The sequence below is a fragment of the Chiroxiphia lanceolata genome, chromosome 5, assembly GCF_009829145.1.
Source record: "Chiroxiphia lanceolata isolate bChiLan1 chromosome 5, bChiLan1.pri, whole genome shotgun sequence".
Taxonomy (NCBI): domain Eukaryota; kingdom Metazoa; phylum Chordata; class Aves; order Passeriformes; family Pipridae; genus Chiroxiphia; species Chiroxiphia lanceolata.
In genome coordinates this window covers 23,209,324-23,237,285 of record NC_045641.1, presented here as the reverse complement: position 1 = coordinate 23,237,285, position 27,962 = coordinate 23,209,324, and the positions used below count along the sequence as shown (strand labels likewise).

Genomic DNA, 27,962 nt, shown 5'->3' with positions numbered 1-27,962 from the left:
GATGGAAACCCACATTATTTAACAGGCTAGTTAAACATAGAGAACAACTCAGAATCCAGTCTTACTCTGGTATCAGAGGTTATTTATTTGTCTTACAAGGTAATTCTCAATATTGCTTGAAATTTTTAGTGCACAGATTTTGTCTCAGAAAACATCAACAATAATAGTATTTCTAATGCCTCTGTGTTAAACTCACTGTGGGTTCTTGAAAAATCCTTTGTGGTTTTTGCCCCATGGTACTAGCTTGAAGTTTACGCCGAATATACCAAAACTCATGACATAAAGCCCAAGAGATTACAGCCAATTCTGTGTCAGCCCTTAATTTGTGAATACAGACACCGTCAGTTATATCTTACTTAGTTTCAGGAAAAGTTCAAGCTGGCCCTACTTAAACAGAAATTTACAAAGAAAGCAAGGTCTTCTCACAGCTCTCATACAAGCTACAGAATAAGGCCACTTAAACTTGGTTCATTTTTTTCCATTAAAAAAAAGGATGAAGGAAGCATTGTCAGTTAAGTTTACAAGTAACACTTTGCATAACCCAAGACACAATGCTCTTAACATTTCAGTGGAAGAACAGATTGCCTCAGCTCACATTAGAAGTAACATGGGTGGTAAAGGATCACAACTGTGTACCCTGAAACAACTCTCACTAGAAGGCAGACTATTTTCCAACAGGCTATTTGGGACGTGAAATCTAATTCTGATGTTAGAACTGAAAGAGGAAGCTGTTCCATTATGCACATTTACTACATGACCAGCCACTACAGCTGAATAGCCATAGAGAGAATCAATGGTTAAGCAGCAGTACAAGAATTGCAATAAAAACTGAACAAATTACTCACAGTACTGCTGTTTAACATGCCAAGTCTCTTCCATAAAGTAAACACTTTCAAGTTAAGTACAAATTCCTCCAAGTCTGTTTTAAATATCACACACACTATTTATATATTTATTTTTGTTCATCCCCTAAAGATAAAAAAAAATAATTTCTATTGTGCTTTTCGTGGCATACCTGTGTTACACAATCATATATTCTTCCTTTGCTGATTATTCAGTTTTCATGGGGAACTACAAAAATTTTTGGAGCATGCAGTATCAGAGTAACCAAATAGCTTTAATAAAAAGTGATGCTGCCATTAAAAAGGCAGAGGATAAAAAAAATTAAAGCTCCTTATTAATTTATCACTAAAATCTACAATATTCCATTAAGTTTACATAGTCACAGCAACACTGCACTGTTAAGAAGACAGTACATTTGTCAGGATCTATTTATTGTCCACATATGTAATTTATTGGCCAGTTATCTACAAGATATTATTTACCACAGGCAAAACTAAATACTGTGCTTTTAAGAAACCTGCATAGAAATGATTTGATGTTTCTTTTATTTTGGACATATTTACAAAAAGAATTTCTATGTGTGTTAGCAATAAATAATCCCACTATTCAAAATGTCAGTGCTCATGCACACACTGACAAGATGGCTGCATGCTTTAAAAATATTATTTACAGTGCAGTCTCCTTCATAGCCCTCTCTCTAATAATAGCAGAAAGTGCATTTTCTTCTGTATTCTTTATCCTTTCCTTTTGTTTTCATTTAGTCTTGTTTCTGAGGGATACAGCCTTCCATCTCGACAACTTCTGGCCAGCCTTCATACTTGTTTGTGTCCTTGTTATTCTTTATGTGCTATAAATGGAAAACATCAATCTGCTGTTAATGTGAAGTCATTTATCCTTTTGCTTTAACTCACAGCTTTAAGACATTTACTTATTTTCAGGCTATGGACAAAAAGAAAAACATCACTATTAGCCTCTTGTCCTTCATATCAAATGTAACGATCTCCCAGCATTCACCACTTAATGTAACTTGCTCAGACAAGTGTATGCTACAAATAGTTAAGCCACACCAGGAAAACATTTTTAAATTTTATTATGGATGTTTATTTAGGAAGAGAGACAACCAAGGAAAGACCAACTGCATTAAAGCATGAACCACCACAAAGCAATGATCTACAGTCAGGTAAGACACTATTGCCTCCAAGAGTTTGCCACTGCTCTGCACTGGTTTCCACTCCCTTGCAAAGCTGGCAAATGAAAATGCATCTTCCTTCCTCTCCTAGTTCAAAGCTGCATTTACCAGTAATTAAAGGCATCATTGACACATACTGAATTTTAACAGCTAAAGCATGGGAACATACTCTATTTCATAAATTTTGCTGTAGCAGAAATAATTTTTGAGAGAAGAGCAAAGATAACAGCTGGGAACACCAAGGCCTTAACTACCACTTATCTGTCGGAAGTTCACCATTGTTAGTGCACCTAAAATACAAGCGTTAGGCAAGTTTTGAATTTGATTCATTAGAAAGATAAATGATCTAGTTATTGGCATATTAAGATCTACCCCATGTAACATTTTTTTCTTATTTCTGAGTCACCAAAGAATCTTTTTGTTGTGTTTAAAAGGAGGAGGCTACTCAAGGAAAAAAAATCTGAAAATAACACTGTGTGCCACTACTGCAATAGATAGTCATCTTGTAAAAATGCACGGCATTTATAAAACATGCTACGCCTTTATTAACGCAAGCTGTTAAATTCCAGTAAGTTAAAGAATCACAGACCTGTTCAAATGGACTTTTAGTCTTAATTCCTTTTCCACCGCAGAAGACCCAGTTGTCTCTGAAGCCAAGGTTGGTAATTGATGTGCTTCCCAGTTCAGCAATCAGTTTCCGTGCTTCCTCATTAAGCCTTGAACAAAACAGAAGTTCCATATGTGAATAAAACATATGCCCTTAGAGCTTTCGTTGCTCAGTGAACCAATCATCTTTAATCTGATTAAATATAGTTTAAGTCAGTAAATATTGGGCAAGATCTATCTTTCAAAATCAGATAAGGCTAGTTCTAACATCACCTGATGCAATGAACGCTGCTCTTTCATGCTATAAGCTCCAGGAACCAGGATACAAACCTATTAGTACACCAACAAAAGCCAAGAACCCTCTCCTGTGAGAATTTATACATATATCTCAAGTCATGTTAGCAATTCTCCAAGCAACTAAAAAAGTCAACCTTTAAAGTAAATATAGTTTGCAGGCTCAAGCTGAAGTCTAGATAAAATGAAAGCTATTTTAGATTAGAGGAATGGCCTGAATATACGAAAGAAGTTCTTGTCTGCTTGGGTCAGTTAATTCAAAATTCAGACTGCTGCCCCACAGCACAGTTCAGTGCCTGTAGGCCCAAGAAGGATAATTTCAGTATGGAAGGGAAAACAATTCTGTAGGATAAGTTATCATTACAAAATCTCCAAATAGCAGCTCTTCATTTCTTCCTTTAAGTTACCTACAGGGTCTTCAGAAACAAACACTCATGATATTTCTGCTAAGGGTCTAATTTAATATCTAATTTACTTTTGTTTCTCACAAAAGTATACACCTAACAGCTCTCTAAGTAAATATGTACATACATCTACTTAGTTTTAATTTGATCTTTGATGTTCCCAAATCACATCAGCATTATAAAACTAATAAATGGAAAGTACAGTTTCAAATCTGTAATCTTGGAAAAACAAATCCTTATTTAAAGTGATTGTGTGAAAAGGAATGTATTTTTTTTTTTCAGTATAAACTAGCATTTAAAAGTTTAAAGCAACACTTGCTATTTAAAATCAATTACATACTTCGTTGCACCATCATCATATGTTGCCATTAACACTATTGTTCCATCCTGGATGGACTTCAGAAATTCAATAAATGGTGCCACATCTGAAAAGAAAGAACACAAAACTGTTCATTAACAAGCCACAGTTCTATACTTAAACATCTGCAATGTCTTTCTGTGAAGATATTATTTTAAGAATATTTTTAAATGTACTTAGCATTTATAAAAAGATGCTGAAGTGAGAGAAAGATAAAATGCATCAGAGAACTCTTAATTTATAGAAAGAGTTCAATACATATTGTGTAAAGACTAGTGAGAACTACTCTAGAGAACAAGTTTGTTTGATTAACCATACCATTTCCTTCCACCTCAGCTATTTGTGTAAGCTGCACTCTCCTCACAATTACAAAGGTAGAGGTGAACCACTCCCTTAACTATCCTGTTAAACCACCACAGCAAATGGAGTCTGGAGAAGGGAAAAAAGCACATTTGTTGTTTCTGACCAGCTAAACTGCACCTACCTCCTCCCCACATGTCAAAGAACTTAGTGTCTAATGCTTCTCCTGTTTTACCTAGAGGGAAAGAGAAAAAGAAATATTTGGTGTTATTGAATTTAACCAAAATTACCTTACAGAAAACATGCCCAACACTCCTGTTACTGACTCTTCCAGAAGACACTATATAAATGATAATTCTTAACTTTTATGAAAATTGTTCCTTAAACAGTACTTTGCGAAAAAGTGCAGGAAAACATAAGAGGAAAAAAAGTGAGACGATCCATAAAGTGTTGAAGGCCAGGTTGGATGGGGCTTTGAGTAACCTGGTCTAGTGCAAAGTGTCCCTATCCATGGCAGGGGGGTTGGAACTGGGTGATCTTTTAAGATCCCTTCCAGCCCTGACCATTCTATGATTCTTTGCAAACTTCTGATTTCACTTCAAGTGGAATCTAAAATAAAACACCTACATCCTCTAAAACAAATACAGAGCGTTCAGTACATATATTTGCGTTTTTTAAAGTTGGTTCTGCAAAAACAGACAGTACAGCTATGGACTGCCTTTAGTGCCACATGCAAAGTAAGGAAGACTAAAATTACACTGCATGTTTCCCTATAGACTGGAAATTGTTAGTAGATTTAAACATCAGAATAGATAGAAAAAAATGGACAATATAGTATACCTCATTAGCTTTTTTTTATTATGCTGTCTACAAAGGCAGTATTTGATGGAAGGTAGACTTTTTTTAGTATATACATTCATTTAAAGTTTGGAAGACAGAGAGAAAGACTGGAGCTATAAAATACAAAGATAGGTATTTTGGTTTTGAACAGATTAAGACAATTTAGGAAAGCAGCATAGGTTTATAAGGCATGCTTTAGATGATGTAAACCTAACTACAGTCCAAAAATAACATGAATTTATATTACAGTGAATTGACGAAGTGCTATCTCAGTGCTACAAGGAATTGCTTCCTACACATTAAGGAGAAATCTGCCAGTACTGACATTCAGTTCAGCTTGCAAGGTAACGCACAGTTAAGTTTGTTTGGTTTTAATGAAAATTAAGAACCCTGAACAAAATTACCTAACATCACGTATTTAGGGACAAGATCTATAGACCAAATATACAGATTCAAGCTAAGAAATAATAAGCTAGTCTTTCCATGTAGTACCAAAATTGTTAAAGAAGTTTCACTGAAAACAGAGCAACAGAAGAATGCAGGCTACAGTTTTATTAGTGGTGGCAACACACAAGGGCAAAAGTAGGATGCATCTCATGTCTTTTTCCATCTTGTTGTGTATTAGGAATTTATCTGATGTCACCAGAGCACTCCACTGTTGCTATTTTTACAGCTCATTTTTAGAAACAAAAACACACTGAGTTTTTCTACTTTGTAACAAAAAGGTATCAGTGCCAAGATCTGACATTATCTCAGTATAAATAAGCTGAGTGCTTCCTTTTCTCATACTGCTTGCCTTTCATCATCCCTGACTTTTTCACCTTAAATTTTGGAAACAATTTGAAAATGAAGACAACTTATTCACATAAAATGTCACTTACCATTGACCAAGGCCACATTTATTCCTCTGCCAACATTATTTTTAACTCCACTCATTAAACTGAAACAAAATAAATATTTTTAATAGGAAAATTTTCTGATGTGAAATATTCCTGTTTTTTAAATCGGATCAAACTCTAGAAGTTACATAGTTAAAAGACCATACATTCATGAGTAATTAAATGAAGCAAAATCTCCTTGAACTAATCTGTGTGCTCTTATGGCACCACCGAATTGAGAATAACACAAGTATCTCCAGTTGTACTGATTTAATTTGATCACTTGTTCATCTTCATTTCAAAGTATGTCTGTATATTAAAAATGTCACAAAAATAGTGTTATTAATTTATGTAAAAAAATATCTTGCAGCTAAAGAGCCTGAACCAAATATTAACTTGAGGAACTTGGCACAGTCACATAGTCAGCATCTTAAAGTTTTTTTTTTGTTGTAAGCACATGATAAACAAAAATGTGTTAATGAGTTTAAAAGCTAACTGAACAGCATTTAAACTCACATTACAGCATCACATCAAGAAATAAGATTTTCATGTCATGTCTGAGCATCCGTTCTAAACAAGAAAAACATATGGCAAATAAAGACTGGAACATAAATGCAAGAAGGCAGTGAAGTTCTGAACACACTCCTTTCCTCATACAAAATTTAGTGGACACTTAATTTACAAAAAAATAATAAGAATTCCCTTTCATTTTAATCAAAAATTCTCTGTAAATAAATAACAGTCCAAAAATATCTAATACTGAGGTGACTAGACACTGAAATTCCACACATCCATAAAGTTACAATGGATTCAGACAACAAAAAATCGTGCAACCATGAATGCAAAAATTATTAGTTATTAAAGGAATTTAGTGCAACATTCTGATATCAGGCTACCATGGCACAATCATGCAACTGGCTTCTTAACAGAGGAAGTAAAACTGCATGGAGAAGTTGGTGGTAAAGAAGTATCACCCCTTCTAAAAATCCCAAGAAGTAGCGACTACAATAATATTTTGATGATGAGTCCAGTATTTTTTTTCTAATTCGGATTATGTCCTCCCAATACAGAAGAAGGCTATAACTGAGCTTCTACACAGCAGAGTTCCTGTTTCACACTAAAATATCTATATAATTAAAGATTGAGAAATTACATGCATTCTGAATCATATCGGCACCTTTAGTGCTTTCATAAACCTGGCGACATCCTTACATTTAATGTATAAGGAAAAACCTACTCTGTAAACATAATTTACAAATTATGAAAACTTGTTCCTGCTTTCCTGTTTTGGAAATATGAAGAAGAGTACAAAGTAACCAGAAAAAAAAAACTTTGCAGGAGTGAGTTCACAAAATATCTCTAATAAAACAGCTTCTGAAGAGGAAATAAGTTTTTTTTCCAGAGTTCTGATATACTACGATATACACTTGAGACAGCTTGTGCACCTTCACAAACATAACAGGCTGCAGTGCAACAGCTTCTCACAGGAGGGCAGCCCTTCATCAGTTTTAGAATTCTTGCAATTCTACAAGAATCTACAATCAACAAGTTATGAGAGCTTTTGAAAGAGAAATAAAACCTCTTATGAGCAAAGCAGGAGACCACATAAAATCAATCACATTTTCTGGTGGACATTTAAACAGACATGACAAGTCCTCCTCTGAAGCAAACCAGAAAGATTTTTGCCAAGGCAAACTGGACTTTAAAATGCAATAGCTGTGCACTGAAGTGTGCACTAGTACTAACAGAATAGAGAACTCTTGCCAGCAACTACTTTCTTTTCATCACTTTCTTCAGTAAAATATCCAGTAGAAGATTTTTTACTTTTTTTTTGACAGGAACAACAATCTCTTCTTAGTTAACCAGTAAGTGATACATTAAAAAAAAACCCAACAAAGAAAATAACCCTACAATCCCAAAATTAAAGTATTCCTTACACTCCCAGAACTTTTAATCACTGAATCAGCTTAAGCCTTCACAGATATTAAGCTTCCTATATTAAGCAACTAGAACGAGATGGTAACAAGTTTTGTAACACCAACAAAAATACCTCGCCAGGAGATTAGATAAGCCTGTCCAAGGTCACAAAATGAGTCACTGACAAGAATGGAAAGCAAAACCTAGCAGCTTGTAGTTAGTATGTGCCAAGGTGAGCTCGCACGTGCTCCCCAACTACACCGTGATGCTCTGCTGCAAAGTGACTCCTACACAAGCGAGCAAGCTTGAGCTAAGTCAGCCTCCCAACAGAATGCCAGAGTTAGTGCTAAAAATAGTCTTTTCTTTAAGATCATTTGAGACTAGTCTTACAGTTACTTTAGAGAGTAAAGTGATGGAAAATGTTAACCAATATGTTTTATTGTCTTATAGATTAACTATCCTATTTACTATACTACGTGGGGTTCTTTTGCTCACAGTGAAGTTGACATTTGTTCTAGAATTCATTAGCACCAACTGCTATACATGTTTCTCTGTACTAACATAATGTGGGCTGACAAACAGCTACTAAAGTAGTTTAAATGCAAATGGAAGGCAAAGGCTTTAAGTGTGACTGATATTAAAAAAATCTGACAACAGTAACATCTTTTCTGACGTCACCTGCAAAATCGAGTAGACAGATAATGTTAATAGGAAGCTGCACACTCTGGGTGACAATGAAGAGGAACAACCTACGAGGAAAAAAACAGTCTAAAAATAAATACTATTATTCCCATTATGGGGATTACTGAAAGGTATGCAGTTAAATACTCTAGATGCAGTATTATTGATAATACTGTCAAAAATATCGTTATTAAAAATAGAAGACTTAAAACCAAACTGTGTCTCGAGCAGTTCTTTTCCTCATTTCACAATTATTTTAAGTTTAATAGCTTTAGTTACTATTAGCACAGTTAAATACCAATTGTTAAAATACTATTTCCCCTTTTGAAATCAACCTTTAAAGAGAAGTGGAAAATGTGTTCTGACAGTGGTACTACGGAAATACAGCTTAAAAGATGACTTGAAAAAGACAATAAAATAATTCACTGAATTACTGTTAGAGGCATAAGGACAAGTTACTTAGAGGCAAGTGTGCATCTGATTTGACAAAGTTTACCTAACCCTTCAATCTGTAAACCTGATATAAAGTGCAAACTGTCTTGTGTGTATTAAAATAACATACATTACTGCATTTACTGCAGAGCATTAAGTACGCTTCAGAGATAAAGTTATAATGCAATGTAATTTTTTCATATGGTCAGACTGTTGGCAAAACAAAACCTAATTTAAGCTATTGATTTTATGTGCAAAGTGATCTAAGACAGTATTGGAAAGAGATACTTTGAGATAACAGGTAAAAATACTTACACATTATCCTCTACGCAAATTTTAGGTCCAACTACATTCGCTGCTCCACTTGACATTTTGAATGCAAAATGCTTTTCAGGACAAGCTTTAGAGATTCCACATTTGTATCTTGGAGGTTTTGTAGCTTCCAAAAGGAAATAAAACAAGATTTTACAGACAACACCATAGGTAGCTAACAGACAAATAACATCAGTTACTTTTCTGAAGGAATTCAAGGAAAAGAGCAAAAGCAAAAAACATCACATCTGTATTTGCATTAAAATAATCTAGGTTTCTGAAGTACCTCATTATTCTAACTTCTTGCTGTCACCCTGCTGCTTGCTCTGGCACTGTCATCAAAAGCCACAAGCCAAAACTACAAAATAGACTTTACCAGAAATTAAGGAAAAAATCAGGAAAAGAGGAAAATTAGTTTCTGATTGCATTTAAAGTCTAATTAAAACTTCCTTAACTATGAAAATTCAACAGTCTTTCTGTTACTAGCAAAAGCAAGTCACAGCAGTAACACATGCATATGAATACTCACAGCGTGCAGCTGCATCCAATGCTGATCTAGCTAAAATGAAAAAGGAAAATTTTACAAGATGTAAAGTGTCATCTGCTACAAAATATCCTATAAATGTAAAAAATCTTTCTGTACCTCTATAAAAACAGGTTGGTTGAAATGAAGTATCGAATACATCTGAATACTATGCTCCAATAAAAAGCAACTTTTACACAGTAGAACCATTCAGAACACTGCCTTAATTTATTATTCTCTGATTAACACAAAGATCCATGAAGATACAAAACCTCCAAGGGTTTATGGAGGGGTGGGCACTAAAGCGAAATGGATTTCCCTCTTACAGCTTCAGGAGGATGGGGTTCCTTTCACCTCAGACTGGAAGCTGCAACTGAGGTGTATTTCAACCCAGCCATTTGTGACTCCCTTTCTTGGGATAGGAAGAGACACAAGTGACCTCATCATGCACACACCTTAATGACACCTCTGTCTCTTCGATGGTTATTAAAGTTATCTCTGCTGACGGGTTCAGATGTTGGCTCACACTGCAGTAATCTGGAGCTAACGAACATGAACTCTACCCATGTACCTAAAATTCTTTGGTGGGTTTTTGGTAATAAAAAGCACCTTTAAAGATAATGCTGGCTCAAAACAGACTTAAATTTTAAGACACCTCAGCTGCTAATCCTTCTCTGTGTAGAACCTGGGCACATCTGAAATGTTTTGATTACTGCACATTCAACTTAACATGGTAGTGTACCTGTGCAAGCAAAAAAGCCCACCCAAAACAAATTCTGAATTTCTTTAGCAGTAGTAAGGCAGAACACAGGTTTCCAGAAACATCATTCAGGTCACCTAGTTTGCAACTCTACACTAAGAATGCAAGTACCAGTAAAAAAAAAAAGCAGGTAAAATGATGTATACTTGGCAAGCAAAAGAATCAAACTGATGCACTTAACATAAGAGAGTACTTTAAGTATTTCATACAGAAAATAATTTAATACACACATTATCTATTATATATATATAAAATAACAAGTATACGTATTAAAAACAAACACAGAATTCTTAAGTGTAAGAGCCTAAGTCAAGCTTAAAGAACAATGAATATGATGTTCTTGATTACAGCTCAAGTAAATATTAACAGATGTACAGAGAAAACAAAGTCACCACTTACCAAATATGTGTCCTAAGTTTGCATCCATTTTTATTTCAAACACTTGAGATATGACATAAAACGTCAACAAAAATATTGCTATGACAACTACCAACTTTGCAGCACCTGTTAGGAAACAGAGAAAAGTTTCAAAAAATTATCTGCAAATGGCAACATTAGTTCACCAAAACTGACAACATGAGAATTGTATATCAGATTACACTATGGGGAACTCAGAAACAATATGATCATTTGGGGACTTACTAAACAGAATTAACCTGCAGAAAATGGACATTATAATGTAGAATGTAACTGCACCAGTCCATGAGGTTACCATACCACATGCATACTCTGCTCTTAGCTTTCTCCTGTTTCATGCTTGCCTGACACCACAGTCCACCAATTCAGCTCAGAAGCCAAGAGAAACCAAAGACTTTTCCATGAAAATTGAGTTTGACAAGATGAACTAAGCTGATCTACCTGTTTGTTGCCCAAACACGAAATTCCCACCTCTCATTCCACTTCCCTGTTCTTAGCCATGAGCACCTGTTTCCTCCCTGTTCAGATACTGTGCTTCCCACCCCCCCATCTCAAATTGAGCTACCTCTATTTTAATGTATGGCCAAGACTGAGACTGATTAGGATCTGTTAATATACTGTAGCTTGGCTGCTATGGTCAGTCAGCTCTGAGTATTATGTTAAAAAAACAAAACCACCAAAAACCACCAGCCAACCAGAAAAAAGCATTCTCACCTACTTTTCAACAAACTTATATTAATGATCTTCAAAAGCAAGTTTGATGGCTCAAAAGAGCTATTTTAAAAAGTAAGTAAAAGCAGTACCTCTCCCCTCCCCCTTTTAATATACTGAAGCCCTGGGTATCTCAAAGTTTTAGAGCCAAACTTTCTCCAGCACTGAGTGGCCAATCTATCTCCTGGGAGAAGAGCTGGAACCACACAACCTCAGCAACTTACATCTGAAATGGAAACTTGAATGTATGGGGCACTGCCATGAACCTCGCCATTTTTAGCATAATTTGAAATACATTTTTACGCCTATTTATCTTACTGTAAAATACTGACTGAGAGTAGAAGTTGGGTGAGAAGGCATCTGATCAACATCTTGCCTTCCTGTCTCTCTGCAGTATGCCAAACTGGTTGGAAGAAGCTACCTTAAAGCACACTTCTGTTTCTCACATTGCCAGCCAAATAAATCCTTCAGAAAAAAACAAACTTATGTATTCCTGCACATCTCAGACTGCTGCTGTGATGGGCTGTTCAGAAAACCTTAAAATAGACAGATTACTCAGCCTTCAGAAGCATGAGAGAGGCTAATCAATCCTTCTAAAAGGCTAAAAAAAGATAAGGGGATGAAAACAGAAAAGAAAGATGAAGAGATACAAGAGGTTTTTGCCTGTAGTTGATCCTCCTTTTTTTGTGTGTGAGCACATACATACTATGATGTAAGAAAACACAGATGCAAACTTAATTTAAAAATATTATGCTGGAACTCCAAAGATCACTGCACTTGAAGGGAAGAGAACTACATATAAGCACTGGAGAAAACATGATTTGAACGTACGTTAAGAAGTGGGTACAAGTTCCTCTGGGGGAGATTCCAATTGGAAACAGAAGAAAAATTTTTCACAATGAGAACAATCAACAGTTGGAATAATCTCCCCACGGAAGTGGTGGATTCTCCAATTTGGACATTTTTAAGATTTGGTTGAACAGGGTGCTGGGCCACTGCAGAAAGATGGGTGTAGGTCAAATTAGAGGAAGTTATATTCACCTTCAAACAGAAGTTACAATGGTATGGAAATTATAGGGTAAAATGCAGCTGCTACTCCCTGGATGGAATGCCATAAGCATGCTCGACAACCTATCCCACAATGATTCCCCTGCCACACACAATCTACAACCCATGCTAAGGGGGATGAAATGGCAGGTGGAGCAGAGTGAAAACACCATGGCCAGGCTGTTAAAATCCCTGCAGGGAGTGGAACTTGGTGGCACTTTGCAGCTGATAAACCATATAGCACCTGTCAACCAAGGGAGGTAGGAAAGATGTCCTGCTGTTGAGCCAACAACCGTGGTGAAATCTCTCTCCTCAGATGAACTTTGTTCATCGAAGCTTAACTGTAATAACACACACATCTCTATCCCAAAGTTGCCCACCTCCAAGGTATGACCCCCAATGGTGTTGCATATTTATGATCACCCCCTACTCGTGCTCTGTATTTTATTGACTGTATCTTTAGGAGCAAAGAGAGAGAATTTTACACCAATCAGTAACAAAAGCATGTATGACTAGAGTCACTCAAGCTCCACCTAAACATAAAGGAAGTTCAGTGAAGGGTCCCCATAACTGACAGACTGTGCAGGCACAATGATCCTGGCTTTCCTGGGGTGCTAACAGACTAATTAAACACTAAGCATTTGAGAAAATCCCCCCTTTTCACATGGGGAGATCGCATGGTTAGGCAACCATCTTGTTTAGACTGTGCTTTTGCCAAGAAAAGTTGGACCAGATGATTCTTGAGGTCTCTTGAGGTCTCTTCCAACACAGTATTCTATGATTCTGTGACTTATTGTCACAACTTGTTAATATTGTCCATAGCAGTTGTTACAGAAGTGACCTAAGTCTGATTTTACAGAGCGTGCTTACCTGCTATTCTCATGTTTAGTCTTCAACCAGCTAACGATGCTATTGCATTAAAAATAGCCACCTGCAGGAAAAAAAACCAACACATCATTGTAATTACAACCAAATAAGCACTTTTGTGATGAGTTAACAGAAAAAAAGTCCATAGATTTTCTAGTCAATAAAATTAACGATAATTGTTCTGAATACCTATTTCTTAACGCTCACAGTAAAGGCAAGATTTAAGAGGGATTTCTGATGTCTTGCTTTTACTTGCTACTCCATGAAACAAGTGTTCTGAAAAAAAACATTAAATCAATGTCCTCAAATCCACTACAAATTCAGTTTAACTTTCAGTCCTTCAATTTGTGACATAAGTATTTACCAGTGCTCTATCTATGAAGTCTTTAATTTCCAAAAGCTATGTAATAAAAGTCAACAACTCCATCTGCACTGCTTCGAAGTCCTACCAACTTCTGGATGCAAGTTGTTATTTGGCAACATAACACAGCAAACTATGATTTAGAGAGAAAAGATTTAAGCATTTTGGTCTTTAGGGTATTGCGTAAACTGCACTCAGTAGAATCGAAAGAAGGTAATTTCAATACTTTAATCTATGCTTTACAGAAATGTAACAACACATCTGTCACTTTTAGCTACATCCAGAAGACTAATATGATGGTCAATGATGACAGAAGCACCAAACTTAGTACTCAAACTATTTCAGAATAAACAGAAAATCACTGTCTATGAGCAAACACCACGTAAGTTTCCAAAATCATCTTCTTGAGAAGAGTGTGCCACCATACAGAGTCAAAATGGGCCACAAACTCCACAGGCTCTGCTCAGAGACTATCACCTCCTCCTCAAGTGATGCTGTGCCCCGGGCTGTACCAAATCTGCACTCTGCACCCTGGTCATGCTCAGCCTTGGTGGGCCCATGCTGCACTGAGTCTGGACATCTGGTTCAAGTTTCCCCTGAATCATCTACACTGAGGCACATTTGAAAACATGTAATCAGCTATCACCCTAATCCAAGTAGCTGCCCCAGATCCCCCATCACAAAAGCTACAGCATTCCCTAATGGTCTGCAGTCCTATGCCATGATTTTGAACAACATCAAAAACATTATCTTTAAAACTGTTTGAAAAAATACTGTTATTAGAAATGCAAATCATTTGGAGACAAGCACCAAAGCCCCCACATAGTTTTTATGGTTTACGCTAGGGAGAAAAAAAAAATAAATCAGTATTATGCAGACAAACTTTTGCCTTCACTTAGTTCAGTATCTTCAAGTTCAGTGATTTGTGTCCAGATCCTCTTTGACAAAGACTCATTGTGCTCTACTGCTTCAAGTTTCCAAGAAAATGGCCAGTAGAGAAATAAAGGGGAAAAAACAAATGCAAATATAAAAATATTCATTTCTACTGTATAAGAATTTGAAAATATGTATCAACAAAGTTTGAAAAGCAGACATGTTTTTGAGTGCTAATGTTGTACTATAAGGGAAATCTCATAGCATATTATGGGCATAATATATCCATTATATTTATAGTCACATATTATATCCAGAAATAACATTTTCTTTCAGTGAAAGGCTAGTATTCATCTGTCTTGTAAAAAGACAAAGAATCTGTCAGGGCAGATAAACTCATTTTATTTCAAAGTCTGTGAATAGAATTATTTTAGGCTCCTTCCTCTCCCCACCCCCAGAAATATATCAGTGTTAAAATAAACACTGTCTGTAGTTTGAACAACTACAAGCTTGTTATAAGGCTGCACTCAAAAAACACTAAAGTTTCCTATTTTGTTTTACTCTAAACAAATACACATCATGAATTCAAAAGTGTGAAAGCAAAAATACGAACAAAACCAGAAAGCAGAATCTAAGTGAAACAATCCTGATCCAATCTTGACTGCCTTTATCCTAACATCTCCTTCCACCCATTTCAACAATTGTTATTTCTTGCCATCAAAAAATATACAACAGAGAACATGGTTTGGGTTTTTTTTAAAGTGTGGAATGTTTTTGATTTAGGAAAAGGAAAAATGAGTATGCCATGTGTCACCTTGAAAGGAACTTCAAAAGCGATTTAGAAATTCTTTTTCTAAATTACAGTATATCAAAATATCGTGGGTTTTGATCTACAGGATAAATACAGTAATGCTACAGTACAGATAAGCACTGCACAGCCCTTTCCAGCTGCAGGACAATAATTTATGGATGCCATGTCCTTTCCCTGCACCGCATTACCTTAGAGGGTTTTTTTTATTATTTCAAGACAGAACAGGAATAAAACAGGACAGCTTTTATGAATGCTTCAAGACCATTACTCCATATCTTCGGTATTAGATCTCACAACTGAAATCAGAGGACTCATTAAAAAATGGATTTGGAATTTCTAATAGTGCACATCTTAGGATCACTTAAAAACAAAGAACACAGGACCATAACTGAGCTTCATGCATACTCAGGTGCATAAAACCAATACCAAAACAACATTCCTTTGACTGCTTTAAAAATAGGTCAAAATAACCCAAACACTATTTTTCTCTTCTTTGGCGTAAGATTCCATCAAACAGGGGCAGCAGAATTAGAACCTAAATATCTTCTTGATTTATGAATGTCGAGTAATACAAATAATCTCTTTATTACTACATAATTATTCTCTGTGAGGCAGTACAACAAGGCTGACATTTATCACTTATTAGTCAGAGACTGAGGCAGGAGATACAGCAGGGTTGACAGACAGTACCCCAGTGAGTACAGCAGGACCCTATACAGAAGCAAAAGCCAAAGAGAGCATCACAAAACAGGCAACAGAAGCGATCAATATCTCCAAGTTGCAAAGTAAAATGGATGGTTTTGAGAAGCCTTATACTGCATGACTCAAAACACAGATCATCTTTTTCTTCAGATTGTTTTCGTAGCACAAAACTTAGGAGGTTTATCAGTCAAGGTTCAAAACTTGGGAGGTGCAAAGAAACCAAAAAAATCCCTCAAATGCAGCAGAAAGTGCCTTGAAATGAGGAGCTGTCCTCAAAAGAACCTGAATGAGAGAAGACAAGTTAAAGGTTCTTGAATTTGTCCAGTTCCCTGTATGGAATTGCATGTCTGTCCATGCAGAAAAGGGTTATTTATTCTAGATGCAAACTGCTATAGAGTGAAAATGTGGAAAGACAGTTGAGAGCTAAGGTTATTGATTACTTTTTTTTCTACTCCATCCATCCTTATGCATTGTATTTTGCTCCAAGGCCGGGGCAATATCCAGATGTTGCAGTTTCCGGTGCCAAAGCCACTCCAAACAACCCCCAAGATGCTACACAGAAAACAGCAGCTTACAATTAAAAAAAAAAAATTAAAAAAAAAAGAGAGAAAAAACAAAGGGCTTTCCCTCCACTCCGTCCCACTTGTTCATTAACTTGTGTGGGATGACAAACTCAACACAAATACAACAAATTTAGCAGATAAGTTCACAGAGCTACTGCACATATTTTTATCCATACCTTCAACCAGTGGAGCAGCAGATATCTGCTTTTAAAAGCAACCTGTGTCTCTTGAGGGAACCCTGCTAGGTACTTCACAGAGGAAGCTTACAATATAACTTCATTTAGGAAAATTACGAGCCCATAATCATGTTTCATTAGATAATAAAAAGAATGAATTTTTTCTACATTCATGTGTTAGACAGGATCATCATCAAGCAAGTTTACCTCTTAGAATCATGGTGCAAGAGGAAACTGCATTGAGGTAACTGACAAAATACACACAAACAGTACTTATTAATACTGCCACACTGACGCACTACTGAATGAAATCCAGATTTCAGTCCTAAGCTGAATGCAATTCAATTCTGTCGATTCATCAGGCTTTCTTGACACTCTTGTCCAGAGATGGTGCCATGGGACACACGTCACTTGGGCACAGCCTCTGTCCTACTTACTGTGCAGAAAGCTGTGGCCACTTGCAATGTACTCAACGTTTAAAAGGGTTTTTCAAACACGATTGTAATTAATGTTTTTAAGGATAATAAGGAAACATGCAGATTAGTCTATTTCATTCTCAGGTAACAGCGTTTCCATTAGCAATATCATAACATGCACAGATTATACTTACAAAATGGGCACATAAAAACAAGCAAAGATGAGAGGCAAAAATTTAGAAGGTCAAGATAATTTTGAATTCTAACCTTAGCTGATTACAAAGTGGTCCCAAAATCAACAATGATATTTAATAAAACAGAAAGTAATACACTTCAAAACGGACATTGAGTGCGGCAGGACAGGCAGCAGAAATGAAGAACAGGATTCAAGAGATTATAGCAGCTCTCTAATACAGGGGTCAAAAATGTCGTACTGCCACAAAAATGTAACTGCTCATTGTGAGCTGTACCATCAGGACTGCTGTGTATGAAAAAAAAGAAAAAAAGGCAGCTACTCTGCTCTGCCTATACAAACAAAAAATACTTTGCTCTGTGTGCTGTCTTGACTTTTATCTGAGACCCATGTGCAGTTTTTTCCTGTCTATCTTAACGCGTAACCCCTAAATGGAGGAATCTAGATAAGAATTACATGACCTACATAAACTAACTAAGGGATAAAAGAATCAAGTCTGCTTTGCACTAAACTGTGAAAGTGAGGGAAGTAAGGATCAGACACCTTTGCCTCTTATCTTTAAGGTGTAATTTTAAAATATATTTAATTTTGTAAAAATACTATTTATTCATAGTATAATTTTAAATATATATTTTAAATACATATATATTTTATAATATATACTTTGTAACAAAATATGCCAAGATCAACTGTTCCCAGTATTCCCTGGTTGCTGCTTACTTGTTTGTATTTATAATATTGAAGAGAAACAACCTTCCACCTACTAGGATAAACAAAAAATATAAAAGGAGGCTGTAAATCATCATAACAACCTGAAAAAATATCAGGGACAGTTTTTCTTAACACAGGTAGTCTACAGGTACAAATTAATGTCCCCTTCAATATTAACCCCATATTTCTACACCATGATATGAAAATCTGTACCCAGAGTATGTAATACTAAATCGGTATCAGCCTGAGATGCTTTGCATTAAATTCAGAGCGAAATCATCCCCCTAAATCCGGACTTAAACGTTTTCATGCTTTTAAACAAGTTCGAATAATGTCACACCTGTTTTTGTCTGCATTTACTATTAGTGCTACTTGTTAATATGAACAGCATACACCATACTAGAATTAGACAAGCATTAAAAAAAAAAAGAAAGGCTTGAGCTTTTATTTTTATTTCCAAGACATTAGTAGATTAGGACATTGGTTGGGTTTTTTTTTTGTTTTGTTTTGTTTTTTTTTTTAGCACAAACTGCCTTCTTCAGTGATTAGCAGATGCATTTTATTCCTGTCAGAGAAGAGCAAAAACAATCAACAAACCAAACCAACCAAAAAATTTAGCTTTTCATAACTGGTAAAATGCAATCAATGAAGCAACATTTTGAATAATCCAACCTCCGCTGACATTTCAGTTTGTTGTGTTCAAGCAGTTCAGAGTAGTGGTGGTTTTTTACTCAAAATTACACAATGAATTAGACACATCAAGGACCATACTAGTTATTCTTATGTGAATTCTGGTTTTAAACCAGTGGTTGTGTCAGCCTGAATTATATGCCATGGACCAAACAGCTGAGACATTCAAAATCATTCTAAGGCTAAATCTGAGTGGGAATCTAGGTTTCTAATATGATAATTTTATTCAAAGGCAGGATGTATTTTCTTATCCAGATTGCTTACTCTTCTGCTAGGCTACGAATAGTTTTTCCACCACGTTTACAAAATTCGTTTAATTTGAAACAAGTGAAGGACCAACATAGAAAAGAATTACATCTTTGAAAAATAAACAGTGCAGCTCAATTTTATCGTATAATCATGCACTGTTTGTCTCTTCTGGTAACACAGGTTGTGACCCAAGTAGTTGTTTCCTACAAACAGCACTCCTGCATCCATATGAAATCTTTGTGGTTATGGGAGAACTTCACATAAGCAGACCTTCAAAGGTCTGTCCACACAGAACAACTTCGAGACTCATGAACATGTATTTTCTCCTTTGCAACACATGCTACCATGAAGTATAATGATTACTTTCTTACAAAAATGATATCACCTGAATTGTATTCTTCTATATACACATTATGATTCATCTTGATATTCCAGACAACTGATTTAGATCCAAAGTGTTTGCTTGTTAAAACGAGATTTTATCTATCAAATTATATCTACTCCAAATGAACGAAGATAAATTTATGAAATTAAACCCAAGTTTATTCCAAAATTAAAAATAGGTAATTCAGCTACCGTTGCATGTCCTATGTCGCAAATACTGCTATGTGGTTTCACTTCCAGGACAACAAATACAAGAAGCAGAATTGTGCCAGAGTGTTTTCATACCTGATGTGCAAAACTAACGTTCCCAAAATGGGATTTCAGATCACTGATCATGCCAGTTTTTGCCAATGGCATCGAGCCAGTACTTTCCCACAACACATAAACTAGTCAGTCTCAAACACTGAAAAATTCTTCTGAATCCTGGGAAGCTCGAGATAAAAGTATTAAGGCATTCTTCCCACACGAAACTCAATCCACATTCCTTTTGCAATTAAAACCACAAAACTAAACCAATCCAAGAAAAGAAACCAACAACAAAAAAAACCCAAACAACAAAACAAACAAACAAAACCAACCATCCAACCTTATAAGCACCCAATCCATACTTTGAAGACTCTCCTCAAATATTACACAAAATTTATTGGTTCATATAGTTAAAAACGGGACTTATGGTCCCTAAAAAACATATGATTTATATGCGATAAAGTACACCATACCATTGCTGCTGACGTACCTATTAAAGAGAATCTTAGCTCTGTATTTCATAGAGTTGGATAATATCACATTTTGGAGTTCAGATAGATAACATCCCCAAGAACAATTTGCTGAAGCTCATTCACAAACTTACTTCCTAATTTCATCACAGAGAAGTACATAAATCTCACAATAAAGATTTAAGAGAGTGAGATTTAACGTTTTCTTCTGCCAAATGATGAACGAACTATTTTGTAATTGAAGCACTGCTGTAAATACTACCTGTTCAAAAGTTTAAAACTACCGATTTGTTTTCTGTCATGTTTTTTTAAGAAAAAAATGACAGATTTCATGAAATGAAAAATGACCTTGATTTTATAAGAGAGCAAAGTCTGTTCAGTTTTTCCTCAACAGGAAGGAGTAAATAAAGCTTTGCAACACATTAATCTGTAGAATCACCAGGTCTCACTTGAAACAAGGTGTTGCCAGAATCTAGCAGATGTTTCAGATGTACAACAGCTTTCACATCTTTGTATCAATAAAAAACACTAAGTTTGTTATTAGTATAATACATCACTACCACATATCTTATCCTGCTCCATACAGAAAATTTCAACAGAACTACCACATCAAAAGGTACGTGCCTGAAGAACAATAATCATACACATAACTACTACAACTTCAAAAATCACAGAATGAGTAAGGTTGGAAAGGACCACAGTGGGTCACCTGATCTGACCTCCCTGGTCAAGCAGGGTCTCCTAGAGCACATGGCACAGGATTATATCCCGACAGTTCTTGAATATCTCCAGTGAAGGAGACTGCACAACCTCCCTGGGCAATCTGTTGTTTAGCCTGGAGAAGAGAAGGCTCAGGGGAGACCTCATCACTCTCTACAACTACTTGAAAGGAGGTTGTAGCCAGGTGGGGGTCAGTCTCCTCTCCCAGGCAACGAGCAACAGGACACAGTCTTAAGCTGCGTCAGAGGAGGTTTAGGTTGGACATTAGAAAGAAGTTCTTCACAGAAAGAGGGGTTGGGCATTGGAATGAGCTCCCCAGGCAGGTGGTGAAGTCACGGTCCCTGGAGGTGTTTAAGAACAAACTGGATATGGCACTTGGTGCCATGCTCTATTTGACCCACCAGTGTAGGTCACAGGTCAGACTCTGTGATCTCAGAGGTCTTTTCCAACCTACTTGATTCTGTGATTCCAGTACTTGGTCACCCACACAATAAAGAAATTCTTCAACATATTCAGGTGGAACTTTCTGTGCATCAGTTTCTGACTGTTGCCTCTTGTCCTATTGCTCAGCACCACAGAGAAAAGCCTGGCTTCATCCTCCTGGCCTCCTGTGTCAGAGACTGAAATAGTTAATGATTTATGCACTCCAGGAGTTTGCAGGCTTTGACTTTTTGCCCTAAAAATGCAAGGGGATACCCCAGATGGACAGTTGAGCCCATTCCCTCAGTGCCTTCTTGCCCGAAAAAGGCAAGAAGATGCCTCAGGTGGACTAAGCCCTAAAAAGGTAAGAAGTTGCCTCAGAGGGGCTAAGCCCTAAAAGGCAAGAAGATATCTCAGGTGGCCAATTGGGCCCATCCCTCCCTCCAGTGCTAAGCCCTAGAAGGCAAACAACTCCTCATGCCAGGGAGGTGCAAAAGCATGCTGAGGGTATATAAACTGACTGGTGACTTTGAGAATTTGGGAGTTCTCCTTTTCCCCCACTGCCTGCGAATCATGACCATCGCTCTCAAGCATCACTGGATCCTGTGGGCGGTGACTATGTCCATTTCTTTTGTACTCTCAGCTTCTCTTTTCCCTTACCCTCATCCTAGTTTTCCTCTCCCCTAAACAGTTTCTCCCCCCCCAAAAGTTATCTTTATGTTGCATTGTTTTATGACAACACCCAAACTGCTAGCATGCTTGTTGATACAGAATTGTTAAAATAAACCTTGCCAGTATATGTTTTCAGACACCGATTATTCAGTGTTGTTTCACTCTAATCCACCCCAAGGGAATTATTGATAAAAACCTGAGTTACCCCCCTCCCTTTTTCTGGGGCGGGTCGTAACACCCTGCCTTCAGGTACTTATAGACACTGATTAGATCACATCTCAGTCATCTCTTCTCGAGATTGAAGAGGCCCAATTCTCTCAACCTATCCTTGTAAGATAGATACTCCAGTGCCTTGGCTATCTTTGGTGCCCACCCCTGGACCCAATCCAGAAGTTCCATCTCTCTCATGTACTGGGGACTTGATAGAACCACATATGACCACCATGAAGCCCAGCCATGAAATATGAAAATGAAATGAAAATGGTTACAGCACATCACTTTACACTGAGGCCCATTTTAAATAAATTTATCAAGGAAGCGAGAAAGCAGAAGAGGAAAGGAACATTACAAATACTTCCTCTATAGTTCCAGATTTACTGCAGGAGAACTGATCAGCTCCTCTGCACTATTCTTCTCCCCAGCACAGTAAGACTCTAGATAGTAGCTTTCAGATGTCAGAACGAGATGATCATCTTTTTAATAAGATTTATTTATTGCACAGACCACCACACCCATCACAGAGCTGCATCCTGAGACTGCAGACATGGTGAGGCACAGAGGTTCTATATAGTTTGCAAGGCAGAGGGGATTAAGCCCACTAATAGTAACAAGGGACATCTTCGCACACTGCAGAAAAAAACCCAAATCTACGCTACCAAGCATTTAAGCTTCTTTAACAAAAGCTCAGCATTATCTGAGGCTGCATGTTGGAAAGGAGTTTTAACCCTTGCTCAGTAGCAAGCTGATCTCAGCAGGAAGCTGTGTACGTCTCAGGAGAAAATACTCCCTGGTGAAAGCCACAGCTCACAGCACTGTTGGTATCTCTCCCTCTCTCTCTAAGGAATACAGAAACCCATGCTCCATCACAGAACCTCTTCTCATCCACTCATCTACCATGTGTAGGCAGCATCTGGCACAGCTTTGGCCCTTTGTAGGATTAACAGAGGAAGTCACTGGCCAAGCGGTGCACCCAGCAGAGAAAGCATTGCACATCAGCTCTGCGGAGAAGGGGTAGCAGCAGCACAGCAGGCTCAACACACAGAAGGACTGTGCTATGCCTACAAGGTACTGCACAGTGGGATCACACTGCACATATGAGACTGTTGCTGGTAACTGATAACCTCCATGCTGTGTGAGGCACTCAGAACCACACAGCTCCTGTGGTACAGGCAAGTCATTACTACTGGTCCATATCAGCACTGGTCAGGCCACCATTTGTGGGTGACCAGGTGGAAGGTGCTTGGAAATGGAGAGGAAGTCAGTTAGTGACACAATCCTTAACAGCTCAAGTGACTCACTTCTTTCTACTGAAGACACACAAGACAGCCCAGCCCCAAAATCTGCAGTTTCTAGACTGGTTTCTAAGCATGAAGATATTAAAATAAAGATTCATAACCCACATCTTGGTTGGGTACAGTATCAAAACCAGTATCAAAAACATAAGCCATATCCAAGAACTAATTTGAGGAACGACATCCCTCAGTAAATGCAGTTCCAAAACCATTCAGGTATCACTAATGTTCAGTTCACCAGCAACCACACAGCCAGTCATGCCAGTTCTCTCAACCACCTCACCTAGTAAACTCAAGAGTATCCAGGCTGATCTAAAAGCAGAATTAATGTCTGGGAGCAGGTCAGCAGCTTTCTACCAGCAGCAGTACTAGCTTATACCAGCTTAAATGTTTGTGAAATGATGACTCAACTAACTGGTGATCAAGTTAAACAGATCAAGAAAAAACAAAAAATCTTTGCTACTAGGAGATGGTTACTTTCTTCACAGAGAAAAGACAACTGGAGAAAGGGTGGGAGAAGTGAAGGAAGTCAGCCAGTCACAAGAAAGCAAGTCATATAACTAGAGGGGAGACTGTGTCGTGTATTTCAATGTTAATTGAGATTTTAACTGGACTGTCACGAGAACTAGCACATGTTTGTACATATAAACACATTGTGCAACTTTCTGCCATTGAAACTGACCCAACAGCAGTGTACATTAAATGCAGGGCAGAGTTTACTCCACCAGCTCCCTCTGTCCTGATAGTCTTCCAAAATTTCTCCTCTCTTCCACAAAGTCTGTTCCATATCCTCTTGGCACTGAGGATGTATGAGGCCAACAAGAGGTATAAAATGCTAAATTACAGCTTAGTCTGCAAATGAAGATACAAACTGCTTTTGTATGACAAAAATATGGTACTGTATATGGGGAGCAAAACCAGTTAAATAATTCTAAAAGAGTACCGATTGTTAATGCCCTGTAAAACGTTTAATGTGACTGAATTTACAAACGCATAAAATACTATTTAATAAGTAGTACAATGACTTGTATTACTGAAGAAGGATAAGGTTTTTAAATTTGTGGATAATACCAAGATGCAAGCAGATGGAAACAAATTACAGGGTAGATTTAGATTCACAAATTATCCAGAAACATATTCCTTTTAAGAAAAAATATCCTTAAGTCCTCTTGGGACACATATACCCGTAACAAAAGCATGAGGAGGCTATGCTTGGATTCATGGTTAAACACAAAATTTTAGATGATGAAGCAGGAAGCTAGGAGCACCTATTTATAATTTGCAGATGCTTAAGCTAAGAAATGCTAAGAAACGAGGTTTCAAGCAGCAATACCAGTTTAAAGTTACTTCCTTCTCACCATTCTGTCATGGTCTCATGTCACAGAACTTTAGGCCTAGATAATATCAAGAACCATGAAAATTTACAAGACAGGTGAGCTCCCCTGCCAGGCTGCTCCAGCCCACTCACCATTTCTCCAGCCCAGGCCACATGATTTTGCTCACTAGGGAACCCTAATGCAGTAAAAGAAAACATAACTTATGACAGATTAGTAGACAACTTTCAAGAGTGTTGAGAGGCAAAGCGCAGCAGCATCAGGCTGATAATTTTGCTCACCCATCTCATGGTCTCACTGCAGGACTCTAAGATTTCTGAAACTAATGTAAATGATATTCTTCTTGAGAATTTACATAGAGTCTTGGTTTCAGATCAACATGTGACTTCTCAGAGGGATCCTTCTAAACTGCAAAACAATTACAATAATTCCAGTACTGTTGACAGCAAAAAGATTATCACAGGGTTGTGCAGCTGGCCACTGGTAAATAAAACATGAAGATTGACATTAATTAAGCCTTGCATCCTATAAATTCTCAGCAGATTTTAGTGAAAAACTTAGAACTGAACATGTAAGTAGAACGACTTGCAACCATAGCACTCACATGTCAATTCCCTCACTTCACTGGGACTGCTGGTTTAAAAACCAGAACCTAAGTTCTATTTGAATAACAAATTCTCTTTCAACAATTCAAACCTTTAAGAACGTGTTCTCTGTGTCTGCTGTGGATTCATCTAATGGACACCTAATCTTCAGGCTACAAAACAATCTGTACACAGACAAGTATTTTTGCATAGTACCAATTCATCTTATGACCTTACCAATAAAAAAAAAAAAAAAAGAAGAAAAGGAAACAAATTCCTTTACCTGTAGTATAATGTTTCCCCAAAAACCTGAAAACTGAACATGCAGGAATTCACTTTTTAAATATTAGCTTCCCAAAGTTCCACTAAAATCTCTCACTCTACATTATCACTCTCTTCTTAAAACACAGAGTTCTCATTAAATGTGGGTGGTCACTGGATGGCTGTGGTCAGCAGTTCAATGTCCAAGTGACTAGAGCAGTGATGAGTGGTGTGTCTCAGGGGTTCCCTAGGAGAATGGTGAGACACTAGCACAGGTTTGCCAGAGAGGCGATAGATATCCCACCCCTGGATGCATTCAAAGCCAGGTTGGAGGGGGCTTTGAGCAAACCTGGTCTACTGAAAAGTGTCCCTGCCCACAGCAGGAGGGTTGGAACTACATGCTCTGTAGGGCCGCTTCCAACCCAAACCATTCTATAATTCTGGGTAGAGCACATATGCCCTGAAGCACTCGGGCCGCACTTAAGAGAGGCTAAGCAGTAACCTGTGGTTCTGTGAAGCAACTTTTATTAACTATTTACTCTTACTGGGTGAAATGGTCAGAACTTTTGCAAAGAGATAGAAGCAATGGCTTGCAACAAATCCTGTGCTTCCTCCACCCCGAAGTGATTAGATGTTATTGCATTACAATACCAAGCTAATATTAGCTTGTGAAGAACCTACCCGCAGGCTTAAAGCAAGTCACAAAACTTGCTTTGCCACACAAACTACACAAACCAACAGATGAAAAACATTTCTTCATACTTAAAAGAATCCCTAGGGGAGAATACGTGCTAATGAAGACACTCATACCTTGAGTACTTTCGAAAGCTTAAAAAAACCCCCAAACCAAAAACAACACGACTGTTGTACAGTCATTAACCAGCTATTTCTGGTATGAGTTTGTTGTTTTGAATTATTTTTTTTTCCTAAATAATTCCCCTATTAGTATTAAATAAATAATACCATGTTAAAAGAGAGGAGCAGTCAGATTCACCACCAAAGAGCCAACAATGGGCCCTAAGCCTGTGTGGCATTATAAGGCACACAGAACGTTACAAAAAAATATCTGGTATACGTAAAGATCTTCACACAAGTCTGGAGTTATTACGTTATTATTTAACCTCTTAAATGAGAGAAAATGGGCAGACAAACGAGTCAGGTGAGTTACACATCCCCCCCCAGCGGCTCAGCCAAAAATGTGGCTTAACATATGGTAGCACTTACCTACCAGAAAAAAAAAGTATATAAATTTCTATATTTTTCCTACTTCATCAACTCAGAGGCCAGAAACCAGAGACACACAGGCTGCTTCGACAAGTATCTCTCTGCAAACAGGACATTCAAATTCCTTATGAGTTCACTGCTGCCCTCCGTACAGGTGTATTTAGTGTTTCAGTCAAGCCTTACGATTCATCTGCCAACAGCGCCCGCGACCAGTACTCCATAGTGAAAGCGGAGGGAACACCATCACCGAGAAGCAACACCACTTATTTTGCACTGCGCCGTCTTTGTTTCAGCACCAAGGGGTGTTTCAACAACGCCAACACTTCGCTTGTTTAACTGGACGGGGTGTCCTGTCCGGCCGCCGCCACCGCTCCGTGCCCCCTCCAGCTCCTGCTCCCCCGCCTCCGCCGGCGGCACCGGGCACTCGCCCCGGCCGGAGGGAACGGAGACCGGCTGCCGCCGCCCCACTACCACCTCCAGCCTGGCCCTGAGCCCCCTCGCTGGGCCAGGCCGGCGGACGAGGGGAAGAGGACGGGGAGGAGAGGAAGCGCCGGGAGACTCCCGGCCGACGCGCCGCCCGGCTAGGGCCCGGGAACGGGGATGCCGCCTGCCTCTGACCCGCAGCCCCGGCCGGCCTCACCCGACGCGGGCGGGAGGGAACGGGGGAAGGGTCAGGCGGCCCGGGGAAGGGGCACCGCCGGGGGAAGGGGCACCGCCCGGGGAGCCGGCGGCAAAGGCAGGGGCCGGCGGCCAGCGCCAGCGCGGCGCGGCTGCCCCGCGCACAAGAGAGCGATGGGCGCCCGGGCGGCGGAGCCAGCGGCGGGACACCCCGCGGGGGGCTGTGCCGCCCTCGGCCCCCGAGAACGGAGAACGCGAGCACCCACCTGGGCTGCAGGGCGCGGGCACGGCGTGCAGCGTCCCCTCGGCGGCCGCGCCGCGCAGGCTGCCCCGGCCCGCCCGCCCCGAGCAGGAACCGAGCGGAGCCTTCGCCGCCGCACAGCCGGAGGGAGGC

At 38.4% G+C, this 27,962-nt stretch overlaps 1 protein-coding gene across 1 annotated transcript; it reads right to left on the bottom strand.

Annotated features, from left to right (window-relative positions):
- Positions 1 to 54: 54 nt before the first annotated feature.
- Positions 55 to 27,962, bottom strand: FAM3C (FAM3 metabolism regulating signaling molecule C). Its single transcript, XM_032688654.1, has 10 exons — positions 27,835 to 27,962; positions 13,383 to 13,443; positions 10,737 to 10,841; positions 9,584 to 9,613; positions 9,058 to 9,181; positions 5,716 to 5,774; positions 4,179 to 4,229; positions 3,677 to 3,761; positions 2,622 to 2,748; positions 55 to 1,690 (listed from the first exon to the last, which is right to left on the bottom strand). Exons 2-10 carry the CDS (start codon positions 13,393 to 13,395, stop codon positions 1,601 to 1,603), a joined length of 684 nt encoding a protein of 227 aa, XP_032544545.1. The 5' UTR covers positions 13,396 to 13,443; positions 27,835 to 27,962; the 3' UTR covers positions 55 to 1,600.